Source organism: Dama dama, chromosome 24 (genome assembly GCF_033118175.1).
Source record: "Dama dama isolate Ldn47 chromosome 24, ASM3311817v1, whole genome shotgun sequence".
NCBI classification, from domain to species: domain Eukaryota; kingdom Metazoa; phylum Chordata; class Mammalia; order Artiodactyla; family Cervidae; genus Dama; species Dama dama.
This window is the reverse complement of record NC_083704.1, coordinates 56,706,932-56,734,633: the sequence shown is the minus strand read 5'-3', so window position 1 is coordinate 56,734,633 and position 27,702 is coordinate 56,706,932. Positions and strand designations below refer to the sequence as shown.

Here is a 27,702-nt window from a genome sequence, read left to right as displayed (position 1 = left end):
AGGAGAAGCGGGGGTCCTCCTGGGGGTGGGAACATGTCTTTCCTTCATATAGCACCTGGTTGGCCTTTGGGGAACAGACTCTCACTAAATGGGGATTTGGTTGTAGGGGAATGGGGCTGGATTTATCCTGAAGACAGTAAGAAAAAAAAAATGTTTTCAAGATATTCTGAGCTATAGATTCCATGTAATACAAACTGAAACTCTAGCAAACTTTTTATTTATTTATATTAGCTTATCATTATTCTTAATAAGTAGGCAATAATAGACACATATGCTTAGATGATGAGGACATTCTGAAATTTTAAGAGGAACTGACATGAGACAGTGTGTCCCTCCCACCCTCTCTGAAATACCCACAGACGGGGCCACTCAGGACTGGGTTAAGACAACGGGGGGTGGGGTACCTCATCCAAAAAGCACCCCCTTCCCCTCCCAGTTTCCACAATGTGTCACTGTCCCCCTCGGTCACGATTTACTCTGTCACCTTCAGCAAGCTTTTCAAGTAGATGTTAACAAGCTGACTCTCAAATTTATAAGGAAAGCCAAAGGAACTAAAACAGCCACGATTTCAAAAAGGTCTCCGCGGACAGATGGGCCGGAGCATGGGCAGAGAGGAAGGTGGGTGATTCCCCAGCAAGGCCGGTGAGGGGTGAAGCACTGGGGTGCCTGCCTCTAGTCCTACTGGACTTTCCCATTTCCTCAGCCGCCACCCCTGACCCTGCACTGTGTCTGGGTAGACGACCGAATCTGAGAAATGACTCAGGTTCCAGCCAGCAATCAAAACCCTGAGGACAAACCAGAAGGAAACCAAAGGGTCTCTCAGCAGTTACCACAGAAAGGGGGAAACTGTGCGGGCACCCACTGCCAAGCCCCCGAGCCTGTGGTCACTTGGCAAAAAAAAAAAAAAGCAACGACCTGGCCTTCGTCTCTGTCACCAGCGAGGGGTGCACAACGTGCTGGGGGGCCGAGGCCCAACGAGAAACCACGGAGCCCAGAGCTGGGGTGACCAGGGTCCCTGCACCAGCACGGAGCGTCACCAGCCTCCTCAGCGCAGGGCCGTCGCCACCTCTGAAAACAAGGGAGGTGGCGAGAACCCCACAGGGCTTCCGTGAGGACGGTGTGAACACACTTTGCAAAGTGTGAAGTCACACACGTGCAGACACACATGCGCCCCTGTGGGCTTGAAAAGGCCCCATCTCGTCTGAGATCGGCGCCTGAACGCAAAGGCGCAGAGGAGGCGCCGGTCCCCGGGGAGGGTTCCACTCACCCCGGCGGAGGAGGCCGGGGCAGGCTGCGGCGTCAGGAAGTCACCGGCCCAGCTTTCTCTGGGGGGCACCCCTCCCCTCCTGCTGCACCCCCTCAAAGCACAGCTCACCGGGATAAGCTTTCTCAGGGCCTCAGTCGCGGGGACTTCCCTGGTGGTCCAGCGGCTGAGACTCCGCACTCCCAATGCACAGGGCCCAGGGTTCAATCCCTGGTCATGGGGCTCTAGATCCCATATACTGCAACTAGGACCCAGTGCAGCCCAATAAACCAATATTAAGGGGAAAAAAAGAAGATCCAGTCCTCACAGTGAGCAGGAACCCAGGCTGATGGCTGAAGCAGAGCTTGACACCCCAAGGAGAGTCTGGACCTGATTCTGGGGTTGCTGTAGAACCATGTCACCCCAAGTATTTTAGAAGTGAGGAGACATAACGTGAGGGATCTGGTGGCTAAAAAAACAGCCGGTGGCTGAAAGTCAGATAGCCAATGAGGGCAAGGGTGCAGAAAAGGTTCCGACAGTAAGACCGTCCTGGCTGAACAAGGGGGCCACGGGGTGGAGAGGCAGCAACAGGACAGAGACCGAACGCCGCCGGGACGATGTGGAAGCCGACAGGTCCGGGAGGAGAGCTGAGTGCAGGCCTTACCTGTGCTTCTCGCCTTCCTCCTCCCCTTCTCTGAGCTGCTTGGTGCTTGGCTCCCCATCTTCCTTGTCCTGCAAAGCAAGAGAGAGAAACCGCTGCTCAGATGAACACCCCTCCTTCCAGTCCACACTGCCCAGGCAGCTAACGGAGAACAGGACGGCCTGGAGAGGACCAGCCTGTGGTTCCAGCCAAGCCCACGCCTGCTGTAGCTGACAGGCACCACGCTGGAGCCGCCCTTCCACCACTCAGCTCCCTCAGGAGAATTTAAAGCCCCTGACCCCAGCCCAGGCCCAGACCCAGGGTAGCCCTCAGCGTGCATGTGCAGGAAGAGCTGGAAGGTCGTGGGTGCTGAAAGATGATGCTGGTCAGGGTCGAGGAGCACCCACGCTGGCAGGCCACCAGCCACCCTCACGGGTCTGGATAGAGCCACCCTCAGGAGTCAGGAGGGACAGAGCAAAGATGAGTCACCGGGAGCCAGGGCAGGACAAAAGCTCAGGCCTCCTGAAACCCCTCCAGGCCAGAGGCTTCTCCAGAGATACCGATCTGGCTCCCTGCAGGAGAAGCATCACTCAAGTTAGGACCAGGTTTGTACAAGTTCATTCTTGCAATGTATTAAGGGGGGCAGAGAGGAGGGGAACTGATTTGAACTTTCCATGGGAACAATTTCTTCCAAATCTGGTTCTTTAAAAAAAAAAAAGTACTTATTTGGCTGTGACAAGTCTTAGTTGCAGCTCACGGGATCTTCCATCTTTGCCATGGCATGCATGTGAACTCTTGGTTGCAGCATGTGGGATCTAGTTCTCTGACCAGGGGTTGAACCTGGACCCCTGCCTTGGGAGCGTGGAGTCTCAGCCACGGGCCCACCAGGGAAATTCCTAAATCTGGTTCTTTTATCTTCCTTGGCATGCCTGGACTGCCTTCCCCCACACCACCATCCTCCCCAACCTCTCTGCAGGTCTAGAGAAGCCATGTTCATCTCAACCGTGATGGAATATGCTTGTTCTCCAGGTACACCGAGGGCCACGGCAGAAAGTCACCCCCATGCTGTTTCTACCTGCAGCAGGAAATATCTTCCTGGGCTTCCTTCCTTACCACATGACCATGGCAGCTGGATCAGACCTGCCCGCAGACAAGTGAACACAGAGCATGCTCTCGCATACGCGGGCCCCTGCCCCGAGTGCCTGTCCTGAGAGGCCCTGGGACACAGCCCTGAGTGGGCTGTCCCTGCTCGCCAGGGCTGGCCCTCCAGAGGGAGTCCTTGTGCCCTTGATTACTAGCCGTGATCTGCCTTTGACTCGCTGGAGCATGTTCCAAGGAGACAACTGGAAGCCCCTGCGACGGGGAACCTGCTGCCAGGGAGGGAAGAACATATAAAGTCTAAGTAAAATAGCTGCTTGGGTCACCTCTCCTAGAAGTTTGTTTATGCTACTGACAACGGCCTCCCCGAGGGTGGCACTCGCATTATGAGTCACTTCCTGCCAGTGTTTGTCGTGGAGACCCTGGGAGCCACCAGACTGCACCACCAACCCCGGCTGGGAGGTCTGGACCGGAGAAAGGTTTCTGCAACGTGAACACCTGGCTCTCAACCCAGGTGGCTCAATCTCCTGGGGAGGAGGCGGCAGGAATGAATGGCAGCAGCTACATGAGTGAGGTCAACATGGGTCTGTGGGGTTGGGGGGCGGGGGGCTTCCTACCTTCCTGCCGAGGGGTGGGCAGAATGCAGGTGTCATAGGATGGGGAGATAGGAGCAGGAAGGGCATTCCCAGAGGGGACCTAGCTTGAGCTTGAGTGGGTGTGTTCTGAAGAACACACAGGTGGTTGGAGCAGATACATGAAGGTAAGGTTGTCAAGGCAGGTGGGGGCGGTCACACAGGGCTCTGGCCAGTGTTCTTAGGCAACGGGAGCCAGAGGAGACTTGGGGGGGAAGGAACTACAGGTGGAAGGACCAGAAGCCTCTCCCAGGAGCCTGCTGACGAGGCAGAAGCAGGTTTGGTGATGGCCGAAGAGATGGGAGAGCAGATCTCTCAACTAAGACAGAAGACAGGGCTCCCCATGTGGCTTCCTGCCTGCGGACACCGCTCCCTGACAAATGCTAGTGATTACACAAGCCAGCGGAGGCTGGCAGCCTACAGTCCAAAGGGCTGCAAAGAGTCGGACACGATTGAAAGAGACTTAGAATACACGCACACAAGCCAGAAGCCAGGACACTCAAACTCCTTCCTAGTTGCCAGCCAATGGACTCCCAGATGGCCGGAGGTCCTGCCTCAGGGAAGGAGGTGATGGGGACACACACACCCCCGGACAGCAAGGACAGAGGTGAGAGAACAGCAAAGGCTCGGCTTTCCCCAAGCCCCTAGCAAGGCTTCTTTCCCCGCGGGCTCTGTTAACCTGGGCCAGCTGGGGGCAGAGGTTGGGGCGCTGTGGGAACAGCCTTTGGGAGCCAGTCCTTTGCAAAACCCATGCCTGCTTCCCAGCCCCCGAGCAAGAATAAACTCAGCAGCATGTCTGTCACCACCCTCCTGGGGTCCCAGAGACGCTCGAGTGTCTCGGCAAAGGCCAAGTTACTCATTAATAAGTGAGAGAACACCCAACGATCTAAATGACATTTACAGAAAATGCCCTGCAGTCTGGTGGGCGGCTGCAGCAGTGGTGCAGGCTACGGAGGTCAAGGAAGCCTCCTCTAGTCAGGGATGCTGTGTGAGGGCAGGGACTCAGGAATGGTACCCATGTGTGTTGGGGGGAGGGGGTGGGAGCGGGTGAACAAGTGAACAGGCCACACAAAGGTGCGCTGCAGTCGCCCGCTCTAAGGCAACTCGGGTAGCACAGTGAGCGTCTATGACAAGGGAATGGCTTCGGGGAGACCCTGGCCTGGCTCACAAGGCAGCGCTCGCAGCACTTGGCAAGGTGATAGGAGGCACTGACCAGCCTCATGGTCCACTCAGCCTGGGAGACTCTCGAAGACCCTCAGAACTGAAGCACTCACAGAGCCGCCGCCTTTTAAGTCCTCAATTCAACCCACGGGGGACGCTGACAAATGGCCATTAGGGAAAGGAAAGATTGGCGCAGGGTCACAGAATGTGTCAGCACTGGCTGTGGGTCTGGATCGAGGTCTTCCTGAACCCAGCCCTGCATTCCTGCCAAGGAGATGGGAGAGGCACTTAGTTTCTAAAAACAGCTCTGGCCTCAGTCACTTCTGCCACGCTCCCCCCGGCGGATCAGATCTGGCCATGTGCGATTAGACCAGTCACAGCCAGCCTGGGCCTATGTCCACGCCCTGGAGGACACCCAAGGGTGTGCAGGCAGACGGCCCGGGGCATCCCAGGGGATCTAGAGACTCCTCACCAGCCCCCAGACCCTTAAATCCAACTCACTGCCTAGCCTCTCCGACACACACCTTCCCCAAATTCCCACCCTTCCCCCTCCATCCAACCCCATGTCCTACCCCGCACCCACGGTCCCCACCGCAGCCAAGCCCACAGCGACCCCGCTCCGCTCTGGAGAACACGGCGGCCTGCTGCGTTCTCTCCTCGTCTTTCTAATCCCTCTCCCCTACCTCCCCCTGCACCTTGTCCATCCACATGGATGGAGCCTGTGCTCTTCTCAAAGCTCTCATTGGTCCCCACACCCTCCAGACAAGCTCCGGACAGTAGCATTCCCCTCGCAGCCTCCCCAGGCCCAGCCCACTCCCTGTGGCCCGTCCACACTGGCCTTGTCCACACCCTGGACCCTTCGTCTCAAGTCCTGTCCATTCTGATAACTGCAAAGAAGGCCCACCCTCTGGCCAGTCTAGATGCCAGCTCAAAGGCCACCTCCTCAAGGCCGCCTTCTGAGGTGACCGGGCTCTGCCACTCCTCTGGGCCCGGGACACAGGGCTGTGGTCATTCCTACTCATCATCGGCCCCCTTCCTCAAGCCCCTCTTCGTGAGGGGCTGTCTCCCGGACCCCCTCCAGGCATAGCCTCGAACTGAGACTAGATCACCTTCATGAACTCTTTGCCAACTTACTCTCCTCACCAACTCCAGAAGAGCCAAATTCTTATAACACGGGTGGCTGCAGGGCAGGGACTGGCCTGGACTGGGGTCCTCCCCACAGTCCATCCGTCCGCTCCTGGAGGTGCCCCACATTTCTGACCCCAGCCCAGGTTTCCACACGGAAGCCCCATCCCCACTCTCACCCTCCTCAGAGCCCACAGGAGGAAGGCGCCATGGAGGCAGGACTTCAGGGGTTCTCAAAAACAGCCCTGCCCCAGACAGAGCCTGACTAACCTGTTTCATAACGCTTGAAATCCTTTCACCAGGAATAACACTTTTACAAATAAAATTAGTGTTGTGCAAGATTGGTGTTATTTCTACTTTAAACATATGATAAGAATTCATCTTGGCCTGAAGCTTTCCTTTGTGAGGTTTTAGGTAAGAGGCTCATTACATTTCCTCTTTCTTCTTGAGTCAATCTTATATAGTGTCTATCAAGGAAATTTCCATTCATGCTGAAATTACTGGCCAAAGTCACTTATAATATCCTCTTATTATTCTTTAAATGTCTGTAGGATCTGTGGTGATATCCACTGATACTGATAATTTGTGTTTTTTTCTCTTTCCTTATTAGACAAGCTGGAGATTTATCAATTTGGGGCTATGTTCAGACTTGGTGCTTTGTGAGGGTGACTGTTTTTAATTTTGGGGACATCGCTGATCGAGGGACTAAGATCCTACATGGCATGTGGTGCAGATAAATTTAAAAGAGAGAAAGAAAACAGGCTGCAAACCTTAGTCCCCTAAGAAGAGGGGAAAGTGGCTCAGGTTTGAGCCGTTCCAGACCCAACTTGGCCCAGGGTAGGGAAAAGTCACAGAGAGACGGACCCAGATGCCAGGAGCGGGGAGCAGGAGGGGACTGACAATGTGGAGGGTGAATGCGGCATGTTCCACAGCACCACCCTGCCACACATCTTCAGAGCCAGGGCACCCTGGTCAAGGCGGGGGGGGGGGGGGGGGGTGGTGGTGGCCAGGGACTTCCTGTCAGGGGCAGCTGCAGCAGGAGCAGTGTGCCAAGGGCACTTGGGGGTAGGGCAGTCACCCAGAGCCTGACTCATCCCGAGGAGGCCATGATAAGAGCCACCATGCCTGGATACAGATGCTGCACGGCCCTCTACTGCCCAGAGATGGGGGAATGGGTGGGCAGGGGAGGGTCCGAGCCTTGTGGGCAGTGATCCTCGTGGGCTTCAGGGGCCCTGACTCTGGGCCCTGGCACTCAGTCTGCTGCTAGGACCACCTGGTCGGTGTGCCCACTGTCTGCCCAGGAGACGGGGAGATCCCTGAAGGCAGATGCTTGTCTTACCCACCTGTACCCTTGGGCCTGACACTGCCTACAGAAGGCACAGCTCATGGGCTGACACCTTGCTGTGTGACCTTGGGCAAGTCATTCAATCTCTCTGGTCTGGACTTCCTCATCTATGAAAAGTATGACGATCACACCAACATCATGGCTCTGTTATAAGAAAGAAATGATCAGGGAAGAAAGAGGAAGGCCTGCAGCTTGGGTGATAAGACAGACAGACCCCAAGGGCAGGAAGGGAAGGGCTGCGGAGAAGCCACGAGGCCACAGGCCCAGACTGCTGGCACCTGCGGAGGTCATGAGGAGTGTTCACTTTCACTGTCTCCACCAGGCCTTCTCTGCAGTCCCGAGAGCATTAAAATGTCTGCTTCACAAACATGTCAGAAGGCGGGTCAGACAACCTGCAAGGGGGGGACAGGCCTCCCGTTCCCCTGGGCTCAGAGCTCCACCAGGAATCAGAGGTCAGCAGGGGAGGGTGGAGACTAACGGCCCCAGAGCCGCCCAGGCTCTCAAGGGTGCGGACATTCCCCAAAGGCTTGTGATCGGAGAGAACAAAGCTGCAGGGAGCGGAGGGCTGGGAGGACAGAAAGGGAGCGGGAGATAAGGCTGCAGATAAGAGCCCGGAACTAGGTCAGGGCCGGGGGGAACAGAACAAGGGGGTGCCTGAAGCGGGAGGACTCAGAGACGACTGAGATCCTGACCGGGACTCACCGGGAGAATGAAGGCGCCTGAGACAAAAACGGCGCCAGGGCTGAGGGGACAAAGAGAAAGGGTGCGGTGGCTTTCAGGATGTCTAGGGTTGAGGCCCGATGCCTGGACTCTGACGATGGCCGGCGCCGACACAGGCTGAGGTTCCAGCACACGGCCTCACCCTGGACAACTGCTGACATCCTGCATGTGGCAGAGAAGCGTGGGGAGGTGGCCCCAAGCCAATTGGTCCTATTCGGGTCACAAGTGCAAACGGGGAACTAGTCATGCTCAAAGGAGGTGGCATGTCCTCCAGCAGTCTCTTGTTGTTTAGTCACCCAGCCGTGTCCAACTCTTTGTGACCCCGTGGGCTGCAGCACGCCAGGCCTCCCTGTCCATCACCATCTCCCGGAGTTTGCCCAAGTTCATGTTCATTGCATCGGGGATGCCATCCAGCCATCTCACCCTCTGACACCCTCTTCTGCCCTCAATCTTTCCCAGCATCAGGGACTTTTCTAATGAGGCATCTGTTCGCATCAGATGACCAAAATACTGGAGCTTCAGCTTCAGCATCAGTCCTCCCAGTGAATATTCAGGACTGATTTCCTTTAGGATTGACTGGTTTGATCTCCTTGCTGTCCAAGAGACTTTTAGAAGTCTTTTCCAGCCCCATAGTTCAAAGGCATCAATTCTTTGGTGTTCTGCCTTCTTTACGGTCCACCTCTCACAACCATAAGTGACAACTGGGAAGACCATAGCCTTGACTATACAGACCTTTGTTCAGCAGCCTACTAGTCAAGAAATACTGACTGGAGCCTTCTGCTAGGCACTCCACACTGAGTGCCAAGAAGAAAAAAAAAGAACCGGTAGGTACCTACTGTTCACAGACCAGTGTGGACACTCAGCCTGGGTCCATGGACAGGATTCCATGATCAGACACACATGCAGGCCAGATGTGCAAAGGTTCATTTTTCCAGAGGAAGAATCCACAGCTCTTCAGATTCTCAGCGGGAGTGGTGACCCAGAGGAGGAAAGGAAAGGTCACAGGGGCTTCCTTGGGTGGCATCTGAGGTGACTGAGGAGGCTTGCCAAAGGAAGTACCACCTTTCTTTCTCTCTTGTTTTGTTTTTTTTGGCCCTGTGGCATTTGGGATATTAGTTCCTGAACCAGGGATCGAACCTGTGTCCCCTGCAGTGTAAGTGTGGAATCTCAACCACTGGACCACAGGCAAGTCCCCCACTTTTCTTGCACTTTAAAGGCTGAGTGGGATCGGGGTCGGGAGGAGGGCAGCAGAGGGGACAATGAGCACCCTGAGTGTGCAGAGGGTTAACAAGCACTCTCCCCCCGCCCCCACGTCCCCTGCAGGAAAGCCGTCGGGAGGTGACCCTGAGGGCAGAGCAAAGACCAGTCCCCTCTCCTTCACACAGGCCAGCCTGGACAGTTCCCCTGCGCAGTGAGGCAAGGCTCCCAAGTCCTGCCTGGGCCCCTGGAGCACGGACACACTGTGGTCTGCAGGAAGCCGGGCGGCAGGACTGGCAGACCAGCGGCCGGAAAATCACTCTCCACCGCTTACTGGTGGTGAGACCGTGGGCACCTGCAGGACCGCTCCGAGCCTCGGCTCCCTGCCCTGTTAAAGTGGGGCTGGTGTTCTGTCCCAGGGTGTTTGAGGATTAAAGGCGCTAACTTGGGGTCCGCCATCTGGCGCATGACCCTACACGACACCCGGTGTGGGAGAGAACCGCTGACATCCTGTGCTGTCCTGAGCCCTGCCCTCCATCAGCGGTGGGGCCTGGAGAACCAGGTGGACCCTCTCCTTTCCCCGCCACCATCCGCTTCCCTGAGCCCTCGGTATCCTTTTCTGATGGTGCTTTTTTATTTTCTGCCAAGTTTCCGTAAGTGACCAACTGTTCGTTTTGAAAATTGAGACTCGAATGAGGAATGACCTGTCTGATTCCCTCAGGGGCCCCAGGCTGGGAGAGCAGACACCACATCTGTGAGGCTTCCCCACAGAAACCTCTTTCTGCATCCACCACAGAGCTCCACGGCAGCTGGAAGACGGTTGGTGGGTTGGCACTTTCCCCCCGGCTGTGTGCAGGCTGAAGGTTACACCCCTTTTTAGCAGAAGGGCGTTCTTCCCAGGCAGGCCATCTAGTGATAACTGTCCCAGACATTTGATTTTACCTTGATTTGCTTATTTGAGATTTTGCCTGTCATCTGTCTTCCTAGATTAAGCTTCGAGAGGCTTGCCCATCACTGTTTCCCAGCACCTGACACATGGCAGCAGGTGACAGTGCAGAATGAATGAATGGGCAACCCGGGGTGGGGGGCAGGGAGAGGCAGGAGGCACAAGTTAATTCACCCCCTGACAGACAAGACTCTCCTCCCCACGTGGTCTGGGCCGCCAAACAGCGCTCACGCACCAGGCATCACTATCCTTGCCTCCATGGATGCAGGGTCTGAGGCTTGGTGACACCTACCACAGGTCGCTGTGCGTGTCGGACCCCAAGGTCTTTCCGTCAGTTTGAGACAGACAGATAACTGGAAGCCGGTTCCCGGGTGCTGTGTACACAGTTCCTTCCACCAACACATCTGCTTGTTCACCCCTTAGCCGTCTGTCCTACCTTCCCTTCTGCCAATTATCTGCACCTCTTCTTTCCTGGAGGATGAGGGCAAAAAAATCCCAACCTTGCCCACTTCCTAAGAGAGTAGGAAGGTTCAAAAATAACGAGGTTCCACATAACATTAGAAGACTTCCCAATAGCAGGTGAGCTCTGCGGAGGGCGGGACCCAGCTGTTCTTCACCTCTGTTGTACTGTATCTCCTGGCAGTCGTAACGGGATGCCAGGGAACTGACTATTCAGTGAATGGAAATAACATTATTTAATTCATCAGCATAAAAACACAGTGAGGTCAACACTGCTTTCTCGTCTCACAGCTAAGAAAGTCGGAGGCCGGTGATGTTAATGTGAAGTAACTCACCCAGAGTCCTGCTGCTCCGGCTTGCCGGCGCCCCAAGGGTAGGTGGGCCTCCAGCCTGCGGTCTCCACAGAACCTCGGCTCTGACCCTCCTCCCGCCCACCTCAAACACACGGGGGGTCTCACTGGCGTCTAACGTCACTCCGCCTCACATGACAGCGCGGACATCCCTTCCTGGTGTCACCTCTGGGGAACACAACCAAACCTCGAGGAGCCCCAGGTATGGCCGTTTCTGGGCCAGGAAAGCACCATGGGAGACAGAAGGGTGACGTACACAGGGGTGCTCCCCGCTGTGTCCCCCGTGATATGGAGCAGGGGGGCCCGGAGGAGGCTGTGACCTGCTGGGCGCAGGGAGGCAGGCCAGAGGCTCGTGCCCCCCCTGCTAGAGCGGTCACCGGAGTAGCGACCTGACGGGCAGCACCGTCAGACAGGACAGGACGCGGGGGGCGTGGAGCCACGCACATGAGCGTGAGCGAAGCCCTGGCGACACCTGATGCAGGAGGTCCACAACAAGGCTGTGGGCAGTGCTTCCTCTGTTTCCTTTCCTTCTGTTGTCAAGTGACTTAAAAACATAAGTGACCGGAGGAACCCAGCTGCCTGCAGCTCCCTGTCTGGCTTGTATTCTCACCCTGAGCAGACTCTCCTGACCTTCACCTGCCCCAGATGGAAAGCAGGAAACCATAGGTAGCCCTCAGGCCCAACCCAGCTCACTCAGGGTTTAATGGCCTTTCTCAAGCTGAAAACAAAAACAAAAACAAAAACCCCAGCACTGCTGGGGAAAGAGGAGGGCAGACGGAGGCCTGCACATACGAGCGGCCCTAAGTGCCCAGGGACAGGGCCCGGCGGTCCAACCAGCAGCCACGCTGCAGGCCGAGCACCTCCAATCAGGCCAAACATCTCCCTGTGAATAATCAGCCTGAAGATTGCAGTTAAGAAGTTAACGGATGGTGATCGATGAGGTCACCCCCCTCTCCTCCCTGGCCCCACCATTTCCCTTTTTTGGAGGGAGGGGGAAAACGCCTCCCCCGCCACAAAGCTGAACTCTCAGCCCCCGGGACTTTCTCACCATGTGAGGCTCACAGCTAAAGCCAGAGCAAGCGAATCCCAATGGCAAATGGTAAAGTCCCCGAAGGCCCCCTGCCCGGGGATGGGACAGCCACATGTGGCTCTGGGGGACTGGCCACAGGGGACAGTCAGAGTCACCAGCCCCAGCCGATCAGCTGTGGGGAATGGAACAGCCCCTCGGAACCCCATGGTGTCTGACCCGCTCCAGGTCCGCCAGGCTGGAGAACAAACAGCCTTTGCACTTGAGCTCTGGCTGGTGGGCGGGGCTCTGAAGCGGAGTCCCGGAGGGAGGTCCCAGGGTGCTTATCTCCTGTGTGTTCCCCATCCTGGATTCCAAGGAAGCCGCAGGCGAGGGCCTGAAAACCCCAGGGAGTGGCCCCTGAAATGACGCCCTCCCACCTCCCCTAGACACCTAAGCACACATGCCCGTTCACACCAACGGCGGGTGCCCCCAAACGCTTCTCCCAACGGCCACCAACGGGACAGCATCAGGGCTCCTTGTTACCAGTGTCACGTGGCTGGCTTCTTACAAGCCCGTGACCCCCTAAAATGAGCAGCTCTTCTCCATGCGCACAGCTGTCAAAGCAAGCCCAGTCCACTCCTGAACGACGGATTACTAGACTTCACACACTGTGAGGTTGATCTTGCTGGCATGGCTGCCGCCCGCAGACTTTTAAATAAGCCCCTGAACTCCTCCCAAACTCCTGCTTTTCTTCCAGGAAAATCTCAGCCCAGCCAACTCCCAGATCCACGTGCCCGTCGAATTGCTTCAGTTTGGCGTTCTGACGTTTATGGAGTGCCCCGAGTCCTGTAACCCGGCAGACACCAAGGTGACTAAGACATGACTGCTGCCCTCGGGGAGCTGAGGGGCAGGTGAAAGAGGAAGCAGGCGGGTGAATGGAGACTTCCCGCAGAGTGTGGGAATGCGGGGTGACTAACAGCTCACCCGGAGGGACAGTCAGTCAGTGCAGAGCAGGCAGGGCAGTGCGGGGAGTGCCGGCGTTACTGGAAATAGTGGGTGTATGAGACTGGGCCCTGCGTCCGTGGGGTGGGCAGAGGCCCCCATGGTGCCCTTGCAGAAGGAACCAGCAGGGGAAGGCCTGCCCCAGGGGCTACAGACTTCATCCACAAGCAGTGCGAGACTAGTGAACAGTTGAGGACGAGCAGGTGGCAACAATGTGATGGGGGTGTTATTCATAAAGAACATTCGGGAAGGGCCAGAAAGGAAAGGGCAGCAGCCACTGGTTGAGGCCACGGGAAAAACGAGCCAGGGAAGGGTCAAAAAGGTCATGTCCTCACCCCGAGGCTGGCAGATGGCGGCTGCCCTTGGGTGTGTCTGGAGGGACAGCCCCTGCCAGCCGTATGGTGCCAGGCTGCGCTCACGCAGATGCCCACGCTTCACCCATGCACATGGGGCCTCTGGCCCCCCACAACCACCCTGGGGTCAGGCATTATCATCACATCCAGACGACAACGAGGTTCAGAACAACTAAGGAGCTTACTCAACAGTTCACAGCTAATAAAAGACAGGTCAGCGTTTAAACAGAGGTTTCTGATTGCAGCACACCCCCCAAACTCTTTCAAATAAACAGCCTCAAGGCTTGGGAATGCTTTCTGCACAGGAGCCACCGAAGGGTGACCATGTCCGTTACCGAGTGAGAAGAGCAACAAAGCCAACTGCTGGGGCTGCAAAGACCTCAGAGAGCACCCGGCCCAACAAGCACTACATCCAGAGGCCCAGGGCACGTGTTCAACCAGAATCTTGCAGGGTAAGACCCAGGAATCTGCATGTGTCAAGAGCTGGCCCACTCCTAGGTCATGATGCTACCGCATGGCCCCAGCTGAGGAGCTTCTGAGTCAGACCACATCCCTCCTCTCAAAGAGGCTGACCCAGGGGAGGAAGTGACCTGTATGAGGCCACCCCAAGCTCCCTGAGGGCTTACTGTGGTCACCGGGGTAGGCTCTGCATCAGAGTAGACAGGATGAGAAGAAACAGAGAAATCTCTCATACAACATAAACACCCCGAAGGCCACAAGTGACCCAGGCAGAGCGCAGCACAAGGGCAAGACCTAGGGCTGGTCTAGACCTGGGGTCTCTTGATTTCAACTGGACTGGTACGCTGTCTGTTTTATCACGTTGCCTGAGCCATGCAAGAAGGTGACTGGAACTTGAGTTCCCAGGTCATTCTATGGGCTGCCCAGTGCCCACCCACACCCTTCCCTTACTTGGGAAGGCTCCATGTGGAGTCCTGGGAGAGAAAGAGCCAGCTTCATGCTCTAGAAGCTGAAAGTGCCCACTACTTGCTGTCCCAGCGGAGAGAGGAGCCAGCAAACAGACCTCTCTGGAAGTGCTGGCAGCAGAACAAGCTGCAGTGTCCAGGATCTGAGCCCTTTTCTTGTGAAATGCTGGGCTTCTTTCTGACTGCCTACCACCAAGGTACACTCTTTTTTTTTTAATGAACAAACAAACTAACCAGCCAGAACAGATTTCTGTTGCTTGCAACCAAGTACCCTGGCTTCATGTGACCACATATAAGAATAGCCCAACAACACATCATGAGCATCACTTTAAGCATTCCAAGTTTCTTAAATACCCTGACTCATCTGATCCACAGGGAGGCCTGGATGCAAGCCAGGCAAAGGTCCTGAGGCCCAGTTTGCGAATGAAGCAGCTGGGCTCGGGATGTAAAGTGTTCTGTGGATGTGTTTCCAGAATCCCTCCAGGTCCACCACAAAGGCCGATGGCGGATGCAGGCAAGCCAAGGGGTTCACCTGGGTTCCTCTCACTATCCCTCCATCCCAACCTGGAGTTGAGCCTGAAATGTGCAGGGCCCCCACGCTGGCACCCCAGTTCAAACAGCAAATTCTTGACAAGTCAACTCCCAGGCAAGTCAGCGGTTTACAGAGCAACACAGTGCGCTGAAGCTCCTAGGAGACTAGAAGCTATTTTAACCTCTGATCAGCTGCTTCTCAGAGTGTCACAGTCTGAGAAGTACCGGGAAGACAGCTGTCTCCTCTCTGGTGTGATCTCCAAGTGATAAAGTCCTCATTAAAACCAAATTTAAACTACAAGCCAGAAGTGGCACATTTATTTGTGGTGGAAAAAATTGCTTGAACAAGGTCTTTCGGTTTTCACCTACACATATTTCCTCTGGAAGCAAAGCAGTTTTTCTTTTAACCATGTGCTGGGCTGAAAGGTTGAGAAGCTGAGCGGCACATTGAAGCAGAGCTGTGGGACTCCTCTGAGTTCGTGGGCTTCTCTGAGCAGCACTTTCCAAAAGTGCAGAGGGGTGTTAAATGAGGGAGCGTCTGTGACGTGTGGAGCTCTCTGCTGTGGCCGCACCATGAACAGTAGGCGCCGACCACGACGATGATGACAGCAGGGCCGGATGCCCTCACCTGCACCCTGATCACGAGGCCCCCAAAATTCCATCACCCAACTGAGGCCTGCTCCCCTCACCCCATCGCTGAAAAGGGGCACGACTGACCCCACACGCACGCCTCTCCCGTCCCCTCCCCTCCCTTCATCCCGAGGAGGACCTAGGCCTTGCCCTTGAGCTGATCATGGTTTAGAAGGGCAGCTCCATCATGCGTGCAGGGGACGTGAGTCCGAGTCAGAAAAGCCAGCTGCAGAGTGCGGGGTTGCTGGGGTGGGGGCTTCCACAGGCCGTCTCCCGGAAGTCAGACACCTTCCCACCCGCCTATTCTGCTCCCACCCCACCCTCCGTCTCCCAAGGTTCCAGACAGCCAGCCCCTCACACCCCTCCTCAAGGGTTTTTGCAGCACCTCCACCAGGTCGGAGTTAGGCCACCTGGAGCACAAAGCCCAAACGAAGAGGTGACCCACAGCCAGCCAATAAAATACAGGAGATTCACACTGGGTCCAGGACTCCCTCCTCCACACAGCTCATCCCTCCTGCGAGCTGCACAGCTCTCTTGGGGCACCCCCAACACACACTCCAGCCCCGGGACAGTGCATGCCAGTCAGCTGTATTGCAACCGGGGTGCACAGGTCCATCACCCCACTGGGCCCAGACCCACTGACATTGGCCCCCAAGCCCTTCACAGGCCCAGCACACAGCCGGCGTTCCTCAGCAGGAATGAGGAGAGAGCCCGGCTCTCAAGGACTCCTGGATCCAGGGCAGGAAGGCTCTGCAGTCAGCGGAGGCGCGCGCACAGACACACAGACACACACACACACAGACACACACACACACAGACACACACACACACACACACACACACACGCTTCTTACTTAGCATTCAGATCGCCCTGCCAGACCCTGAGTGCGGCCCTGCCCTGCACTCAGAGGTGGCTGGGTGACGGAGACGGAGCGCCGTCCTTGAAAGGACAAATGTTTTCTGCTCCAGCCACTCGTCTTTTCTCTAGACAGAGCAGCTCTTGAGAGCCCGGAGTCAAAACAGCCCTGGAGTGAAGATTTTACTCCCCACTGGGCGTCGTTACCACAGCAACTGTTTCTCCTCTTGGAATTCTTTCAAGAGTACAAGCTGTTGCTTCCTTCCAAAACAAAACCAGGGAGAAGCCAGGACACCCCGGGGGTGAGGGAAGGGCCCTGGAGGAAGGAGGGCCAGCCGTGCCCCCCAGCCACAGCGAGCTCCGCCACGGGGTCTCCCAGATCTCTGCGGGGCTTAGAAACTAGACACGAGTCCTCCCAGCTGTTCAGGGTGGTGTGTGTTGGCGGAGAGGGCAGCGTTGAGGGCATGGGGTGTGGGGCGTGTGTGCTTTGGGGAGTTGTGGGGTGTGTACAGGGGTGGGATGAGGGGACTGAGGGCTGGGAATACAGAAGGCATGGGTGTAGTCTGGCCGGTTGCTGTTTGGGGTGTGTGGGGAGGTGTGTGGGTAGGGGGCAGGGGGGGGTGTGAGGAGGTGTGGGGTGCAATGATGCAAGGGAGTGAAAGGGGGAGGGAGGTTTGGGGGTATACTGTTGTATGTGGAGGTGAGTTGGGGGTAGCCGGGGGGGTGCAATATGAGGGTGTGTGTTGGGGGGAGGTATTCTTCAGTATCCCAAGATGAAACATGGGGCATATTGTCTCCTGAAACAAGAACACAGAGGGAAAAGGGGGAAAGCGATACATCGGGAAAATGGGACTGACATACCTGCTGGGCTGTGCCTATTCGCTCAGTCGTGTCCGACTCTGCGACCCCGTGGACTGTAGCTGCCAGGCTCCTCTGTCCATGAGACTCTCCAGGCAAGAATACTGCAGTGGGTTGCCATGCTCTCCTCCAGGGGCTCTCCCAAACCCAGGGATTGAACCCAGGTCTCCCACATTGCAGGTGGATTCTACCATCTGAGCCAAGCCCAAGAATACTGGAGTGGGTAGCCTATCCCTTTTCCAGGAGATCTTTCCAATCCAGGAATTGAATGGGGGTCTCCTGTATTGCAAGTGGGATTCTTTACCAGCTGAGCTACTGGAGAAGCCCATACACATTACTACTATATATAAAATAGGTAACTAATAAGGACCTACTCTATAGCACAGGGATCTCCACTCAATACTCTGTAATGGGCTATATAGGAGAAGAATCTAAAAAAGAGTGGACATATGTCTATATGTCTATCAGTTATACTGATTTTCTTTGCTATATACCTGAAACTAACACAACATTATAAACTAACTATACTCCAACAAACAAATTTTTTAAAATAATAAGACTAGCACAGATTGCATTTCAATCCTGGATTATAATACTTAGTACTCCAGAGCAACCACATCCTGCTCCAAGGTTAAGCAGGCGTGAATGTAAAACACACGGCCCAAGTTTAGACAACTGACCTAGAAGCAACTGTTCGAGGCAACTCATATTTCTAGTCAGAACACCCGCCTCAGTTGCTCCAGAGTACGGACAGAGTGGATGGAAGTCTAAGCGGCTTTGGGGAGCCAGGGTGACAGGCCCCCGCCCTCCTCGTGAGTCCGAAATAAGTCCCTTCTGATACATAGAGCCAACAGGCTCAGAGTTATGGGACACAGAACACGCAGGACAACTGCCCATGCCATGAATGTCTAAATCCTTGTCAAAATAAATTTGAGCTGCCCCTGCCCCAAGGAGCTGCCTCTCTCTTGGGGGACTGGCATGAACTGGGACTCAGTAACATTCAAAGCAAAAAAAAAAAAAAAAAGTCACTACTACTACTATCATAGTAACTACAATTACTATCAAGATGCTGCGGGGGAACTCCCTATCGGTCCAGTAGATAAGACTCTGTATTCCCAATGCAGGAGGCCTGGGTTCGATCCCTGGTCAGGAAACCAGACCCCACACGTCACAACTAAAGGTCTCATGTACAGCATCTAAGACCTGGCACAGCCACATAAATAAATATTTTTTAAAAAAAGAAGTTGTGGGAGATTAGTAGTATGTCTTATCAAGGACACTGCATGCCAACCATTCAGGGGGAAATATTTCTAAAAAAATAAATGCCAGATAATAAATAGTGCTGAGTCACTGATATCCATATGGGGAGAAAATCTTGACATCTACTTTAAACCATGCAAAAATAAATAAGTTTCAGATGGATAGGCAATCTAAATGTGAAAGGCAAAACAATAAAGCTTCTAGAATACAAAACAAGGGAATATCAACATGACCCAGAGTATGCAGCCATTTCCTTAAATGGGCCACAAAGCATTAGCAGAAAAAACGGATAAATTGGCCTACGTTAAATAAATAATTTCTCTTCATCAAAAAATGTGATTAAAAGCAAGAAAAGTCAAGATCCAGAGAGACACCTATAGTACATATATAGAACAAAGGACCCGCTCAGGACTGGAATAAAGAACTCGCCAAAATCAATAGGAAAAAGTGCCAGGCAACCCAATGGATGGCATCATTGATTCAATGGCAAACTCTGGGAGACAGTGAAGAACAGGGAAGCTTGGTATGCTGCAGTCCATAGGGTCATAAGGAATTGGATACAACTGAGCAACTGAACAACAACCCAATAAAAGGCATAAACAGGCACTTCATATAAACATACTAAAAGATACAGAATTTTATTAGTTAGGAAGAAAACGCAAATTTAAACCACAAAGGGATACCCCTACACGTCCATCCACAAGGCTAACATGAAAAAGACTAACCATACCAAGTGCTGGAAAGAACTCTCATACACTGCTGGTGGGAGTGTAAAACGGTGTAGGCATTTTGGAAAATTGTTGAGTAAGTGAGAGTCGCTCAGCTGTGTCCGACTCTTTGCGACCCCATGGGCTGTAGCCTGCCAGGCTCCTTTGTCCATGGAATTCTCCAGGCAAGAATACTGGAGTGGGTTGCCATTTCCTTCTCCAAGGGATCCTCCTGACCCAGGGATTGCACAGGGGTCTCCTGCAATGCAGACAGATTCCTTACCATCTGAGCCATCAGGGAAGTCTACTATTAAGAGACACTTCTAAGTATAAAGACAGGTCAACTTAAAAAGTATCAGCAGATACATGCTTGACTTTATCTTATAATCTATAGATAATTCATTAAAATATGTAATGAATCCATACACCTTTTCCAAAGGAATACCTGAGACAGAAGTAGCAATAAAGTTATACACTGTTAGGCAGTATCTAACCCCCTTTGCTGTGTAAGCTCAGTACCCAGGGGATCTTGTCTAGCCCCAGGGCTTCGAATCCTCCTACACAAGCATCTCTCAGCAGAGCAGATGCCTGCCTGACAGTCTCTCTCCATTTGGGGGTCTAATAGTCATCTCAGACCTAAAGTGGCCTAAACCAGACTCCTGATTTCCCCTGCAAGACCGCTCTCCCATGGACTTATCTCAGGAACAGGGGCCCCAACCCACCCCTTACCCGACCCTCCCATGGAAGCCCCTGGAGGCAGGGAGGCAGTCTTGTTCACAGGTTAGATCCCCAGGGCCTGACAAACAGCTGGTGCTCAATAAATACTTGTTGGGTGGCTGGCTGCAGAGTTTCTGCAGTTAGGAAGGGCTCCAGGAAAAGGAGTGTTCCACTTTCTTTTGTCAAGGGGGAATGTCCAGCAAGTGATTGGGGATTTCCAGATAAATACCATATCAGAATCATCTGGGGAACTTCAAAATGCTCAGGAAAGTTACGACCAACCTAGATAGCGTATTACAAAGCAGAGACATTACTTTGCCAACAAAGGTCCATCTAGTCAAGGCTATGGTTTTTCCAGTGGTCATGTATGGATGTGAGAGTTGGACTGTAAAGAAAGCTGAGCGCCAAAGAATTGATGCGTTTGAACTGTGGTGTTGGAGAAGACTCTTGAGAGTCCCTTGGACTGCAAGGAGATCCAACCAGTCCATTCTAAAGGAGATCAGTCCTGGGTGTTCATTGGAAGGACTGATGCTGAAGCTGAAACTCGAATACTTTGGCCACCTCACGTGAAGAGCTGACTCATTGGAAAAGTCCCTGATGCTGGGAGGGATTGAGGGCAGGAGGAGAAGGTGACGACAGAGGATGAGATGGCTGGATGGCATCACCGACTCGATGGACATGGGTTTGGGTAGACTCTGGGAGTTGGTGATGGACAGGGAGGCCTGGCATGCTGCGATTCATGGGGTTGCAAAGAGTCGGACACGACTGAGCAACTGAACTAAACTGAACTCATCTTAAGATCCTGACAGGAGGTTTCAGATGCAGCCAGGGAGAGACTGCAAGTTGTCTCTCCAGGTGATCCTTGGGCACCAGTAGGTATGAGGACCTCTGACTGATTCAACACCTTTATTTGACAAATGAACAAGTCAGGGCCCTCTGAGGGGATGACTCAATCCAAGGTTTCAATACTGGTTCATCAACAGGTGCCTGTGTGGGGAGCCCAAACCTCCCACCCACGAGGTTCTCCCTTTCACTGGCCCCTAAGACCTCGGGGTCCGAGCAGAGGGGGAAGTGAAGATTGGTCCTTAGGATGAACGGGTACTGCACAGCTCATCTAGGTTGCAGCTCTGCAAATTTACTTTTTCTTGTTTTGGTTAACTTAAACCTCCTGCACTAAAAGTGAATTCTATTGATACCTTCAAGGAATCAGGGCTGGGCTGAGTAAAGTCAGGGGGCCAGGAGGATGTCCTCTTTGCTTCGGCTGGAAACAGGCTGCGCTCCACCCACTGTCACCCAGCAGAGAGGGCTGGAGGACTACCTGCCCTCCCGCTTCCAGCAGGGCAGTGGAGACATGACAGACACCCACGTTGATAAAAGGCCCATGTGCAAGACCTTGACCTGGACCCTTCTCGGACCCCTTCTCTGTGCTCCTGGCTACTGACGAGGTCTGGATTTACAGACAGAGATAGGGAGGCCCAGAGCTTTAAAGATTTGCTCTCATCCCAAAGAGGTGATGCGTGGAGCCGAGATTTGAACCGGATAGTCTACACACAAAGCACATGCTCTCTGCTGTGTCTTGCGGATCCCTCCAGGCAACCTGGTGGCAATTTCTGTATGTGATGGGAAGGTGACCTCTTCTTCAGGGCCGCTTGTTCCCAAGCTCCTGGGGGTGAGGAGTGGAGAGGGACACCGGGCCAGAGCTTAAGGGACCACCCAGGACTGACAACATAACAAAGCACAGACATGAGAGGTCCCTACAGCCCCAGGTTTCCTGATCTATTAAATAGGGAGTAATCAACGTCTATCTTAAAGGACTCCTTCAGGAATGAACAAGTCATGAGACCCTGTAAGCGGTCATGTAAATGTTAGGTCTGCCAACCTGCCAAAGGCTGTCAACCCAGGAGACATGACTGCCTCAAGTGACTTAGCCATCAGGCTGCTGGGCATGGGGATGTGGCCACATGGGGTGGGGACAGAGACAGCTTCCGGAGAGAAGAGCAGGCCACGGACAAGTCGGACTCCCCCTGCCGCCCCAGCTCGCTGGACTCTCCTCCACCATCCCTCGCTTGCTGCCACCCTCTGCCGCCCACAACCCATGCGAGCCCTTCCCTCCAGCTCCCTCTATGCCCTCACCCCACACTGGCTAGGACTGTACCCACAGCATCCGAATCAGAGAGTTTCAACCTGCTCCCCTCTGCCTTGGCACTGCTTCCACTCTCCACATGCACGTGTCTTGACTGTGAAGATCACAACTGTACTACCGAACAGTCAGCATTCAATTTCACTGGGTGCACACTCAAAAGGTCAGGAATATACATCGGCTGGAGACACCAGCCACAAAGACTGACAACTTCAAAGCCCTCTGCTCCAACTCTAGGCCCCCGAGGCTGACGTGACGGTCACCTGGGTTGCCACCTGCCCTCTCCCCCTTGGCTCTTAACAAATGGGAGTTCAGGTGAGACACGGTCTGAATTGGATGAGATGGAGCAAGCCCTCCAGAGATGCACTGTTCCATAAGGCAGTCATATGTTAAGGATGGCTGTCCAAATATAAATTAATTTGCGTGCGTGCTAAGTCGCTTCAGTCGTGTCTGACTCTCTATGACTCCATGGACTGTAGCCCACTAGGCTCCTCTGTCCATTGGATTCTCCAGACAAGAATACTGGAGGAGGGGTTGCCATGCCCTCCTCCAGGGGATCTTCCCAACTCAAGGATCAGGTTTCCTGCGACTCCTGCCATGCAGGCAAATTCTTTTCCGCTGAGCCACCAGGGAAGCCCATGGAATAAAATTAATGCGTGTTAGCCACATTGCAAGGGTTCAAGAGCCACATGCGGCTCGAGGCTGCAGCACTAGACAGCACAGATTCTACAGGGAACACTGAACACTGAACAGCACTGCTCTGGTCTCTAGAGCAAAAAACAGGAACTGCTGTTGAACCTGAAAGCTGACAGCCAGACCTTGGCCCTGAGGTCACACCCAATCCCTGAGGGGCTGGCTGAGCAGACAACCAGTCTCCAAGTCTCAAGGCAGAAAGAGACAGTCCAATCCAGGCCAAATGTCAGAAGAGCCAACAGCCAGGGGGCAAATGTTTGTGCCAACTGAATCACTTTTGGAAGCCTCCATCTGGCTGCTGATGAGGAAGAGATCAGAGAAGAAAGTGGCCTCATGGTGCCTGGTGGCCAGCTCCGAAGAGAATGACAGAGCTTCATCAACAGCCTCGAACTGTTCACCTACTCACCTGGCCTGGAACTTCTGGATGAGCATCAAGAAACGAGGTTCCAATACTACAACACAGAAATATGTGCCCAGGGAAGGCTGGCCACCCTGCCAGCCGGAAGCCCTGGCTCCCGTAGAACTTGGCTACCAGACTGCCCAGCGGCACTTTTAGACCTCGTTCCTGCCAACTGCGTGCTGTTAAACCCTCTGGAGCATCCCCTGCTGGCCTCTCTGTGCCCCCGAATGTCCCCATCTCTGAACTGCTCCCCTGGAACATTCTTTTCCCACTACTTTAATACTCCATCCTCAGCCCCGTCCATCACAACTCAGCTCATGTTCCACTCTGCCTTCCCGTGAAGCATCCCTGGACCCAGCTTGGCTTTCCCAGGAACCCCAGAAGCATGGTCGAATATTGTATGTGGCCTTTCCACCTGTCACCCTGGACTGGCTGACTTGCAGGATGCTGCTACAAGTGAGGCTGCCCCTGAATAAAAGCCCCCTCTAGCAGAGGGTCTTGCTTGGGCTAGAATCCAGCAGGGTTACTTAGGCTCCATGACTTTGGGCATCCAAGCACCTCTGAACCCCTTCTTGTCTTGCCCCCTCTCAAATCAGTGGCATCAGGTGGGCTAGCAAGGAAGTACTGTGGAAAACTGCTGAGCTGCACAATCATGGTGGAGCTTTACTACTGAATAATGCACAGAAACTCTGTGACTGGAACCTTGAGTCCGTCTGTCACACTCTCAGGACGGATTCCTCCAGACAACACTACATTATGAGTTTACAGTCTCATGAGGGAGGAGAAGATACACCATGAGGAAAATCAACCTCATGCCTGAAACCATGATGCCTCCAGCAAAACCATGTGCACAGATGGTATCAATGAAGGATCTGCCACTGAGTCTAGGGGGCCAGCAGGGAGCCACACCCACGGGCAGACAGGCACTCTCCATCAACAGGCTGAGGCAGTGCTCAACCCTGGAGTCTGCCCCGTGGCGGCCTCGTCCTCACATCAGAGGAATGAACTATAAAAGCGGGGCACCACTTCCTCCCTGGGTGAGGAGACCCCTCGCTTCCTATCTGCCAGCAGCAGGCAGGCCGTACTTCCTTCCCACTCACAGGTCCCACAGGAAATGACTGTGGGCTGGAAAATTAACTCTGACTGTAGACCCTTGACTATCTTTTTCCCAGGCATCTACCCCAACAATAACATCACTCAAGAACTGTGAAGATTAAATATGACACTAAAACCACAGGTAACAAAAGGTAAGAAAAGATAAATCGGCATTCATCAAAATTTTAAGAACTGTTTGTGCATCAAAGGACACTACCAATAAAGTGAAAAGACAACCCACAGAATGGGAGAAAATACTTGCAAATCCCATATCTGACCACAGTTTAATATCCAGAGTATGTAAAGAAATCAACCACAACTCAACAGCAGAAAGACAAACCACCCAATTAAAAACAGGCAAAGGACATGAATAGATATTTCTCCAAAGAACACATACAAATGGAAAATCATAAAAAGGTGCTCAACAGCAATAATCATCAGGGAAATGCAAACCAAAACCACAATGAGACACCACTTCACACCTACCAGGAGAGCTAGAATTTTTTTTTAAAGGAACATCACAAGTCTTGGCAAGTATGTAGAGAGGCTGGAACCCTCATGCAATGCGGGTGGTAGTGGAAAATGATACAGCTGCTGTGGGAAATAGTTTGGCGGTTTCTCAAAAAGTTAAACACAGAATTACAAGTAATTCCACTCCTTAGATGTATACTCAGAAGAAGTAAAAACAGGGACTCAAAGATTTATACACCAAAAAGTACACCAATATACCAATGGCAGTATTAATCACAACTGTCAAAAGGTGTCCATGAACAGATGACTAAACAAAATGTGTTGTGTGTGTATATATATATATATATATATAAGGTGAGTGTGTGTGTGTACATATATATATATACAATGGAATATTATTCAGCTTTTAAAAGGAATGAAACTGTTACATACTAGAATGGATGGACCCAGAATTACAAGCATTATTTCACTAAGTGAAATAAGCCAAATACAAAGAACAAATACTGAAAGATTCCTTTCTATATGAGATATTTACATTAGGCAAATTCAGAGAGACAGAGAGTAGGTTAGCACCTACAAGGGGCCGGAGTAAGAGAGGAATGGGGAGTTATTGCTTAATGGCTGCCGAGTTTCTGTTTAGAGTGATGAAAATGTTGTAGAAATAGTGGTGATGGTTGCATAACATTTGTGAATATATTTAGTGCCTATGAAAAACAGTTAAATGGCAAATTTTAGGTCACACAGATTTTACCAAAATAAAAAAGTATATAAAAAAAAAGAAAAGGACCTGTGGCAAGTAAGGCCACACCCATCCTTGTTGGTGTGAAGAAGGGCCAGAATCAGGACTAGTTAGGGTCTTCATCAGAAAAGATTAAGGTATGTGGGCAGCTTGGATTGAGGTCTATACTCTTTTGCCACTGTTGTTTTGGGGGGGGTGTAATTCATAAAACCTCAAGGAATCACAAAATACATAGGAAGGTTTCTCAACTTGCCCCACCCTGCCTCAAAGAAACGAGTCCAATTTGGTGAGTAAAGACAGCCACCCCGTTCTCATGGTCCCGTTCTCATGGTCCCTCCTAACCCCAGCACTCATCTAGGGTACCTCCTCGTTATGTGACAAATAAAACCGCCTCACGTTTATTGGTCTCGGTGCTCCTACCTACAAATTAGCCCTCCTTCTTCCTTCTTCTCAAGGTTGTCATCAACAGCAGATAAGATAAGCCAGGCAGGTGGTATCATTAACCACGTTAAATCTGAAAACACTGCTGCCTTTAATAAAGAAATTAAACTGCCAGAGCTACTGAGTAAAACAGGAGCACCGCCTACGTCCCATCTCTCTTTCCTTCTTTCCTTTTCTTCATAACACCATCTCCATCTATCACGAGGTATATTTTGCTTGACCGTGTGTTCCCCCAGCTAAATGGAAGCTGCCTGGGGCACAGGCTTCTGCGTGTTTGGTTCACTGTGGCACCTCCAGCGTCTGCATGACTGGTGCACAGTGCGTGCTCAGCAGACATGTGCTGAACGAACGGAGTCCTAGCTCTAATAACCCATGTTTAAACAAACTAAACCACATTTCATCGCCTACCACTGCTGCACCATTGACACCACTGTGTGGAAACTAAAGAATCAACTAAAAATTCTAACTTCCCTTTGTAAGCAGGAAAAGGCCTATATGAGTGGAATAATCAAGAGCTCCTAGCTAGGCCTGCCAAAAAAGGACGTTCAATGATGACATGATCTTATATGCAGAAAATCCTAAAGAGTCCACCAAAATAGACCAACAACCCACCCAGATAAAAACAAACAAGAATAAAAATAAAAACAAAAAACTCAGGAAAAATAACAAATTCAGAAAAGTTCCAGGATACAAAATCAACTGATGAAAATCAGCAGCACTTCTGGCAATGAGCAATCTGAAAGGAATTTAAGACAACAATCCCATTTACAACAGCATGAGAAAGAATAAAATACTGAGGAACACCAATACCAATTTACCAACGAGGCTGAAGACTTGTACAGTATAAACTAGAGAGTACTGCTGAGAGGAATTAAAGACTTAAATAAACATAAAGACATCCCATGCTCATGAACTGGGAGACGGTACTGTTAGGATGGCTGCTGCTGCTAAGTCACTTGAGTTGTGTGACCCCATAGACGGCAGCCCACCAGGCTCCCCCATCCCCGGGATTCTCCAGGCAAGAATACTGGAGTGGGTTGCTGTTTCCTTCTCCAATGTTAGGATGGCAATACACCTCAAAATGATCTACAGATTCAGGGCATTTCGTATCAAAATCTCAATGGTGCTTTTTGCACAAACAGAAAAAATAAAAGTAAAATCATATGGAATCTCAAGGAATCCCAAATAGCCAAAAGAATCTTGAAAGAGAAAGTTGGAGGACTCATTCTTCTTGATTTCAAAACTTACTACAAAGCTACAGTAATCAAAACAATGTGATACAGGCCTAAAGACAAACAACAGACCAATGTGACAGGGGAGAGAGGCCAGAAATAAACCCTTGCATACATGGTTAAATGATTTTCAACAAGGGTACAAAGAACATTCAGTAGAGAAAGGACAGTCTTTTCAACAAATGGTACTGGGAAAGTAGGACCTTCACATGCAAAAGAATGTACATGATACCATATACAAATATTAACTTGAAATGGATCAAAGACCTAATTGAAAGAGCTAAAACTATAAAACTCTTAGAAAAAAACACAAGGAAAAGCTTCATGATCTTCTATTTGACAAGGGTTCATTAGGTGCAATACCAAAAGCAGCCTCAACAACAGAAAAAGAAAAAGGTAAAATGACCATCAAAATTTAAAACTTTATGCATCAAAAGACATTATCAGAAAGTAAAAATACAACCTAGGAGTGGGAGAAAATATCACCTGTCTGATACAGACTTAATATCCAGAACACATGAAGAACTCTTACAACTCAACAACTACAGTCAAAACCCAATTAAAAAATGAACAAAGAAATAGCAAAAAGAAAAAAAATATGGGGACAGGATTGAATAAACACTTCTCAAAAAAACTACACAAATGGCCACAGGCACATGAGAAGATGTTCAATATCACTAATCATCAGAGAAATGCAAATCAAAACTACAACCACAATTAGTATGTATA

The 27,702-nt window shown here is 52.2% G+C and overlaps 1 protein-coding gene across 1 annotated transcript in view; it reads right to left on the bottom strand.

The window, feature by feature from the left end:
* CCDC12 (coiled-coil domain containing 12) overlaps window positions 1–27,702 on the bottom strand; it is a 38,968-nt gene that overhangs the window by 8,822 nt on the left and 2,444 nt on the right. Inside the window, exon 2 of the mRNA XM_061128773.1 lies at window positions 1,908–1,975. Within this exon, the coding sequence (XP_060984756.1) occupies window positions 1,908–1,975 (68 nt within the window). The remainder of the gene's footprint in view (window positions 1–1,907; window positions 1,976–27,702) is intronic.